The following is a 9,247-nucleotide window of genomic DNA, read 5'->3' as shown; positions in this document are numbered from 1 at the left end:
GAACAAAGCATATTATATTTTAGTAAATTTCGTTAAGATGATGGTTTTATGTTTTAGGAAATTTAAAACTTATAAAATAGTTATTAATTTATCAAATTGTGACATTAAATTTATTGAAATATTATGAAATTTTACATTATAATCCATAAAAATATGAAATTTATAAATTTATATGTGACTGATAGTGATCATTTTATAATCATTTGAAAAGTTGAATGACCATTTGATAGATTTCTGTCTGAAATTGCTTAATGTAATGAAGAAAAGTGAGTGAGACAAACTCTGATTTTTCTTTTTCCTGATAAATGTGACAGTGTTGGGAAGATTGGTATTGTCTGGCATTGTACTGCTTCCAGTTCTTCTATCCATTGCTGTAACTGATGATGGTGTAAAGAAGAACGCACGTAGTACAAGCAATGGAACTTTCAGTGACCTAGACTAGTTGTCAATGGCAAATATTCAAGTAAGCTATATATATCATTCTCGTGAACTACAAGCAATGTTGCGAAGGACATCTTTATTGTTTTTTCCGACCTATTACAACTACGATGTCATTATTGTGTTTTGATATACAAATGTCCGTTTGTTGTTGTCTACGTAGGAGAAGAGTCCAAGGTTGTGGGCATTCCTTGTGGCCATCTATTGGATCTCTCTTGTCACCTATTTCCTTTCCTTTCATGGAAGGCTTATAAACATGTTTCTGCACTAAGAGCTACTGGTCTAAAGTCTGATGAAGTGAAACCCGAGCAATTCGCTATTCTTGTTAGAGACTCGCCGGATGTTGCTCCGGGTCAAACTCGAAAGCAGCAGGTTGATACATACTTCAAATCCATATATCCTGACACATTCTACAGATCAATGGTGATCACGAATTACAAAGAGGTAAGATTATGGTAATTTGCATCTCCTTTTAGTCTAACCTTTTCGTTCATCGTTGTTTGATTTTAAACAAACATCTTGTTGAAATGTAGGTTGACAAAATCTGGGGAGAGTTGGAAGGGTTCAAGAAGAAGCTCACGTGTGCGGAAACAATATATGAAGGTCAAGGCACGAGACCGACCAACAAAACTGGCTTCCTTAGTCTCTGTGGTAAACAAGTAGACGGCATCGAGTACTACAATGAAAAGATAAAGGAGCTGGCACAAACGTTGGAAGCTGAACAAAAGTTGACCCTCCGAGAAAAGCAGCAAGGATCTGCTTTGGTTTTCTTTACCAGCAGGGTGACTGCAGCCAGTGGCGGATCCAGAAATTCAAGAACGGGTTCCAACGTTTTTCTCGTAGGGTCAACTTTTGGATGTTCGGTGGCTGCTGTTGATCCCTAGCAACGTTGTTCGGTGGCTGCTGTTGATGTGGATGCACTTAAGACAGTATTGGAGGCATATCTTCCACAGCTTGCGCTCATCATATTCGTGGCATTATTACCGAAGCTTCTATTGTTCCTCTCCAAGACAGAAGGAATCCCTTCTGGGAGCCATGTCATAAGGGCAGCATCTAGGAAGTACTTTTATTTCATCGTGTTTAATGTTTTCATCGGTGTTACTATTGCTGGAACTTTCTTCAGTGCATTTAAGACCATTCAAAAGAAACCTGACGCCATACTTGAGATACTGGCAAAAAGCCTCCCTGGGAATGCAACTTTCTTCCTTACATTTGTGGCTTTGAAGTAAGCCTTCAGCCTTTTCTTATTGAAATTGCTTTAAATGTGTGATTTTGGTTTCATTGGGTTATTGGTTGACAGGTTCTTTGTTGGTTATGGGCTTGAGCTTTCTCGAATAGTGCCTCTTATCATATATCATTTGAAGAGGAAATATCTTTGCAAGACTGAAGCTGAGCTAAAAGAAGCTTGGTTTCGCGGAAAACTTAGCTATTCCGTTAGAGTTCCTACTGACATGCTTATCATCACCATTGTTCTGTGCTACTCAGTAATTGCTTCTGTGATCATACAATTTGGAGTGCTTTACTTTGCCTTGGGTTGGCTTGTTCTCCGGAATCAAGCATCTCTCTCATTTTATTATATTCCCTTTCCATTCTGCTTATAATTATCTTTCTCACAAATCACAATTGAAATTCATTTTCATTGTACTTATTGGTTTTAGCTGTTCATATAACACATCCTCAAAGTTTATGTCCCAGCATATGAGAGCTTTGGAAGAATGTGGCCTCACATGCATACTCGAATCATCAGCGCCCTGTTTTTATACCAAGCTACCATGTTGGGATACTTTGGGGTGACGAAATTCTACTACACTCCCATACTGGTTCTGCTACGGCGCTACAAATATCGTCTCTCGCCTTCGTCTTCGTCTTCATCTGTAGGAATAAATTCTATGGGGGGTTTTTGTCACACAGCTCTTGAGGTCGCTAACCAAGAATCGAAAGAAACTCCTCATATGGAACATATATTCAAATCATTTATCCCACCCACCAAGCTTGATCTCCAAGAGATAGAAGACCAGCAATTTGAAGATGCTTTTTCTCAAGTTTCAAGATCAGAATCATTTGTTTGATGTACATTGTTTTTGTGTTTCCATCTTCCCACTGAGGTGCCGTGTTTGTCTTGAATCACAAGTCCTTCAAGTTATATTTGTCTGTTGATAACATGGTTTAAGGGAACCTTGCTGTCAGAGCGTGCGTATGTAAACATTATTACTTCCACTGGATCTTCTGCTTGAACTTATTCAATTAATTCTTGTTCGTGTTTAATGGAAATTTGTGGATCGGTCACTTTTAGAAGAATGTTACAAATAACGTTTCTCTAGTAGGCTCAAATCAAATCCAATAAAAAGTGCTAAACAGAGAACTCTTTTACAGATCAGATGTCCAACAAATAAATGAATCGTTGAATCTTATATCAACAGAAGAAGTGGGGGGAAAACAAGGCTCAAAATTGACTTTGGTTTCAGTTTTTTGAATGGAAATCTTTCTCAAAGAATCAACATTTAATCTTAAAGTGAAGGGTCGTGATTGGATCCAATGCTAAGTGGAGAAGGAATGTGTTCAGGTTGTCTTCCTGGTTTAACACATCTGCCATATTGGTTTAGCACAAGTCCTTTGAATGGCTTCTGGTACCAAAACTCCTGGATCTTTAACTCCTTTATCAACATATCGGTTGTCTTGTTAACCAAGGCAACATCTCTTCTTGCATTCCAACAGAATTTCGATGTCTTGCTAATGTATCCATCTAGCAGATGCAGATACGACTCCAAATTATGACTCCCCGTATAATCCGGATCACGCCTCAAATATGGAGACATGAGTACATTGAGCTTTAACTGGGTTCCGACATGCCGGTAAATCCATTTCAATCTCCTTGTCACCGCTGTGAACTTGTTGAGAATGGTGTTGAGAATGAACCCTGGCAACTTTGGGACTATATCTTGCTTGACAACAACCCTTGGTGTCTTCACTCCTAGATCTCTGAGCTTCTCCTTGAAATGTATGTTCCCAACTCTTGGTGCACCAAAAGAGATGACACTGATGAAGAGATCGGGGAAGTACATCGCAGCGTCATCGGCATTGAGGAGTGCCAAGGCACCCCCGAGGCTATGGCCACAGATTGTTAAGCTAACTTCCTCACCTCTGTCTCCAAAAAAGTTAACAAGCTTTCGGATTTCTTCCATGACTTGTTCCGATGCACTCAACTTCTTGTACCTCGTGAACTCGCCCTTGTAACTGTAGATGCTGAGGAACCCACGTTGGACCTTGATATTGGTTTTCCCAAGTGACTGAAGACTTGTTTTGAGGTTGGTGTATCACTCAGTCGGAGCCACAGTGCCCCGCCATGCCACGAGGATATCTCTCCTCCCGATTCTTGTGGTTTCGGCATCACCACTGACTGCAACGTATCCCATCCAGTTGGAATCTTTGCTCCATGTGCAGTAAGTCCTCTCAAACCATTCGGGAACATCAACATGGGACATGGCATAAATGTACTTGGTAACATTGTAACCGTGTTTAGTAATGCCTAGTTCTTCAAACAGTTTGTGCCGATTGTACCTACAACTTCCATAAAACTCCGATAAAGGATCAAAGTCGAAACATCGTAAGTAGCTTTGACGAATTCGCCGTACTTGACAACGTCTAGCCTAAGCCAAGGGTGGAGAGGCTCAATAAGACCATCCCAATTGTGCAAACCATGAAGCTCACGCCATTGAGGGATATGTTCTCGATTGGAGACTTGGTTGGAGTCATTGCATCACCGTGGTCTATGAAATCGGCTGCAGTGCGTGGCAATTGAATGAGTTGCTCTAATGGCATGGTGGGATGAAAGGTCTTTTTCCTTTTCATTACGTGTCGAATAGGCTTAATGATATCCATATCATGATGATTAAGTTTCAGAGTTGAGAGCTTGTTGAGGTTGGATGCAAGATGAAGATGAAGGCGACGCCTCAGAGTGGATTTCAAGGCCATCTTGATACGTCGCCAAGTTACATTAAGCTTCAATCTCCATACCCTTTTGGTCCTTGGCTTTTCTGTCACATTTCTTATCGGTGACAATTAAGGAATAAGATTAATTGGGTAAAGTCGGTATGTGGACAATAGCAGTTTAGCTCACCTGATTTGCAAAATATTATTCATTGTACGTTGGATTGGGTTGGCTGGGTCAAGTTCAACTTTATGCTAAAGAAAAACGTGCGGCAATTGGCCATATTCATGAATTCCGAATGAGTTCTTGGGGGGCTTCCTCTTTCACGGTCGACTGACCAACTTCCTTTTTTTTTTTTTGCATTAGACTTTCTACAGCTTAGATGGATTAAATACTTAATATGATTTGATTGAAATAACATTTAATGTTGCAGGTCCAAATACAAAATGGATACAAGTGATTTGCCTTGGGGCCCTCGAACCAATCAATTACGTTTATATTGAAACAAAACTCTCTTACACTCCTTGGACCTATATGATATACACCAAAATCACTTCAGCAGCTATTAAGACGTTTCTGTCTTCCTGGCACCATCTATGATCATCTTAATCGTATTTCAACATTATGAAATGTAGATTCAAAATCTTAACCACCTCTTTTTTTTTGGCCGTCAACCTAGAATCTAATACCTGCCCTTTCTTGGTTATTTTTTTAGACCATTTGAAGTTGATAGCTTCATCTTAATCTTAGACTGGATATCATTATTCCCATACTTTCACACTTATAAGCGGTCAAACTTTTAATATTTGAAGTTTGTCGAACTGGTCATAATGATAACAGCAACCTCTGCTGCACCTGGTGTCCCATACATCCAATTGTTTCAAAATTTCAATCTCACAGCCCTGGCATTGTATCAATCAACTGTTGTTGAAACTAGAGTTGGGAGCAGTTCCTCGGTGAACTAGGCATGAGATATTGTGGGCAAATGAATGAGCCAAGTATCCTCATTTCTGGTACCAACTGGCCAGATAAAGGGTTGGTTTTAGACGAACAAGTCATGTGGGTTAAACCAAACGGAGACCCTCAGGATATTTCCTCATCCATGTGAAAACATTTGATCATTCAAGTGTAGCAAAGGTGAAAATAAACAAAGGCATACCACAAATTCGACTGATATGAACGTCTCAAAATAAATGTTACATAAAAACATTTCTAGACAGTCTCCTCTAAGAAGGTAAGCTACTCGACTTCAGCCAAATAGTCGTCAACTTCAGCCGGTGTTAGTACCCTGCAACGTAGCAAACAGGAAGGGGGGGGGGGAAACAGTAATCAAGCCACTGTAAAAGGAACAATGCATGTAAGCAGAAACACATACTATGAAATTTGGAACTAGAAAGTTAAATGGAGAACAAAAATGAGTGCCAAATGATTTAGTAAAAGGGGAAAAGAATTGAAGCAATACTTGCCTGAATATTTTGTCAGTTCCAATAATCCCAATTTCAATGTTTTTCCCTGAGATTTGTCCTTCAAATCTGCATATTGAAACAACTGGTTGTAAGATTACGATAGACACAATAGAAAAGGCAACCCAAGATCAAAAATTTTTGTGAGCTTCTTTTGTTACAAATAGAAGATGAATCTTCCTCAACAGTAACATGTAGGTGGGGGAAACTTTGGCATTGACATTACCCCTCTTTGAGAGTCAAAATAGCAGTATGCACAGCATCATCAAGTTCCATGTCATCAGTATATCTACATCGGTAAAAACAATCAACAGAAATTTCAATCTTTACACAACAAAGAACTGGAAAGTAAGAATGTCCAACTCAGTTCTGAAAAAGATGAATATTTGTTTATATAATCATAAGCTAAATAAATTGACATCCTAACATAGTAAATCTTAACAAATCATGTCAAAATTTTAATTGATTTAGAGTCAAATTCTATAAGAACCAGATTCAAGGCAAATACCTCTTCTCAAGAAATGTTTTTGCATTTGAGACATTTTTCCCCATTGCTGAGGCTTTCCATGAGAAATAGGAGCCAGATGGATCCACCTAGCGACAAGGAAGAAAATCATAAAGATGAAAAGCATATAAACATTGTATGCAATCTCTACTTGGTCACACAATAAACTATTATCTATGATAATACCTGATACAATTGTGGACCATTGTCATCATATCCGGCAACCAGTAGAGACACACCAAAAGGTCTAACTCCACTATAAAAAAAAGAAAGATACATCAAACTTAATATACAAGCCAGAGGACTGCACAATTTAGTATTTCCACCTTTTTATCCAATTCAAATTGACCCAAACATTAGTAGCAATGCCTTATATCAAATGCATGTGGGGGAAAAAAGGATCTACAACATTGCCATTTTCCTAAAAAAATTCATTCTCAAGTTCCACTTTCACACTCAACATCATGCAAAAATCTTAAGGCAAAAACCATACTAAAAAAAACTTAGAAATGTATAAAAGTTCAAAGAAAAAGTATTCTCAGAGAAACTTAGAATTATACAGAAATCTTTAAGTAAAAACCTTAAATTAGAACCATGCTACTTTAACTTCGGCTGAATAACAAGAATAATGGTTTTCATAGACAAGGACACAACTCTTACCCAGACTGAGTGAATTCCTGCATAACAGCTGCAGTTTCCCGTACAAGTTGTGTTATTGGAATTGGTTCCTGCAAACAAAATCTCGCACGTGTTGGAAAGCATTCAATATTTGACATATAGCCTTTCAGTTTTGAACTTAGTTATTGGGGAAAATGTGCTAAGGTAACCGTATAGATGCAATTAATTTTGATGAAAAGAACAGAACAAGGCTACAATAGCATGATTTGATCTGACATAATTTTTTCCAGGACGCACATAGGTGAGAAATTAAGTAAACTAAGTATCATTAAGTGCCATCAATACCTTATACAACCTATGATACTGTTCTGCTTGCTTTCTACTTTTCCGAACCAAAACTCGAAAATCAGGGCCCATACCACTGCAAAACAATATGAAGAATCAGTGGGTGTGTATGTGTATTATATATATAAAGAAATAGATAAGCTATAGCAGCAACGAACTGGATTAAAACACAGAAATGATCACAAGTTATTTACTTACCCTTTGCCATCTATCATATGTCTAATAATTAATGAATATTATAAAACAAAACTGAAACAATAACATGAAGCATGTCTTAAGTAATTTAGGATCCTTCCTGTGTACCCTCTTGTTTGATAAGTCAACAATATCATAAATGCACACGAATTTGTATTTGCTGAAGTCATTGGAAAAACACAAAGATAATTACAGATAAAAACTACTGATGTATCTTCAAGAAATTCAATGCAAAATTCAACTACATGCTAATCAGATTCAATATATCCCAGACTAAAAGAACCAAATAAATGAGCTTTCCAGATAATTGTAGAAATGAAAAGAAAACCTGTAAACCACTCCAATATTTGGTGTCAGACACTGTATTTTCTGAACCTGAAATCAGACATCAAGCATCCACGTATTGTGGCAATTAAAAACTACTCATCAGCTTGACAGTAGGAATAGAATACTACTGAATAACAAAACAAATAGAAACATAATAAGTTTACATTGCTTAGAGGCAGGTTCATTCAACGATTCCCTGATCTTTTTAGATCCAATACCCAAGCTCACATTGACACTACAGCACGAAGCTGTCTAAAGTGAATCCAGAACTTCAAATACAGATGATAAAGGATGAGTTTATGGCAATAAGTATTATACTCACAGAGGTTTCATCAACCAAGATTGAAGGCAATTTCTTCTCAGTAGCAATCACTACCCCATTAGCAGCTGTAATTTAAAACAATTATTAACACGAGAATGAAACCCATCGGCATCTATTTCACTACTTCTAAAATCCATAAACCCTATCTTTCTTTAAAATAAGAAGAAGAAGAGAAACCTTTGATTCCAAGAGATGTTTGACCCGATCCGACTGCCGTCAAGGCGTGCTCGATCTGAACTAGCTTTCCTGAAGGACTATTAAAAAAACACCAAATGAAAAAAATTATTCTAAAGAAATTATAGAGATTAAGAAGGAATGACGACAGTACCTGAAAGTAGTGAGAGAAAATGAATACTGACTGTCGCCCATGGTTTTGATTTATGGAGAATATAAAAACCTGAAAACTAGAAACACCAAAATTTGTTAAAATATAAAGAAAAGAGGTAGCGAGAATGAAGAAGATAGCAATGAAAGAAAAAGGGGTTTACTTTCGGGTTTGCGATGTTTCTGAATGGTAAGATAAGAAGCAAAAGAGAGAAACGAACAGTTTTCTTGTCGAGGAAGAGGGTTTCCAGAGGTGTGGGTTGGGCTTAATTTACATAAACCAGTTTTAAACACCATCTCTGGCCCATAGGATTTGTGGATTCCAAGGTCATGAAACTCCTCCATTTTGCTCTTTTACTGTCGGATTTGCACAGATTATGCACCCATTTTTGTACTTGCCTTATGGAAATGAAGAGTTAGCACGCAAATAAAAAAAATATGTGCATTTTTTTATTCATCATAACAAAATATTGTTGCCATATCACAATGGTAAATTATAAGTCCCTCTATTATTTAAGTGTTTAACCCATTATTACAATTTTTTTTGGATAAGTAATTTATATTCATCCAAAGGAAAGCAGCAAAGCTGCTACAAAGAAACAATCAACGTACTAGATCAGACCCCAATTAGTGAACAGAACCCTATTAACATCATCAATCCTATGTATACAATCCCTATACAACTTGATTTTTACAACCTTTTTAATCCTATATACAACTATACCAGCTGAAAGAGCATGTCCCCTAAAACACCTATAGTTCCGCTCCTCCCAAATGTAGTA

The 9,247-nt window shown here is 37.5% G+C and overlaps 1 protein-coding gene and 2 pseudogenes across 1 annotated transcript; 1 reads left to right on the top strand and 2 right to left on the bottom strand.

Moving 5' to 3' along the window:
* The first annotated feature begins 289 nt into the window (after window positions 1-289).
* Window positions 290-2,624, top strand: LOC120131882 (annotated as a pseudogene).
* A 146-nt stretch (window positions 2,625-2,770) lies between these two features.
* Window positions 2,771-4,497, bottom strand: LOC120131881 (annotated as a pseudogene).
* A 1,042-nt stretch (window positions 4,498-5,539) lies between these two features.
* LOC120131477 (proteasome subunit alpha type-2-A) lies at window positions 5,540-8,580 on the bottom strand. The gene is made up of 11 exons (XM_039148464.1): window positions 8,470-8,580; window positions 8,319-8,395; window positions 8,142-8,206; window positions 7,821-7,867; window positions 7,298-7,373; window positions 6,995-7,062; window positions 6,521-6,590; window positions 6,338-6,423; window positions 6,056-6,118; window positions 5,833-5,898; window positions 5,540-5,654 (listed from the first exon to the last, which is right to left on the bottom strand). Exons 1-11 carry the CDS (start codon window positions 8,508-8,510, stop codon window positions 5,606-5,608), a joined length of 708 nt encoding a protein of 235 aa, XP_039004395.1. The 5' UTR covers window positions 8,511-8,580; the 3' UTR covers window positions 5,540-5,605.
* Window positions 8,581-9,247: the final 667 nt, after the last annotated feature.

This window comes from Hibiscus syriacus, unplaced genomic scaffold (assembly GCF_006381635.1).
Source record: "Hibiscus syriacus cultivar Baekdansim isolate YM2019G1 unplaced genomic scaffold, ASM638163v2 tig00110556_pilon, whole genome shotgun sequence".
In the NCBI taxonomy this organism is placed as follows: Eukaryota; Viridiplantae; Streptophyta; class Magnoliopsida; order Malvales; family Malvaceae; genus Hibiscus; species Hibiscus syriacus.
This window is presented reverse-complemented; position numbering and strand designations above follow the sequence as displayed.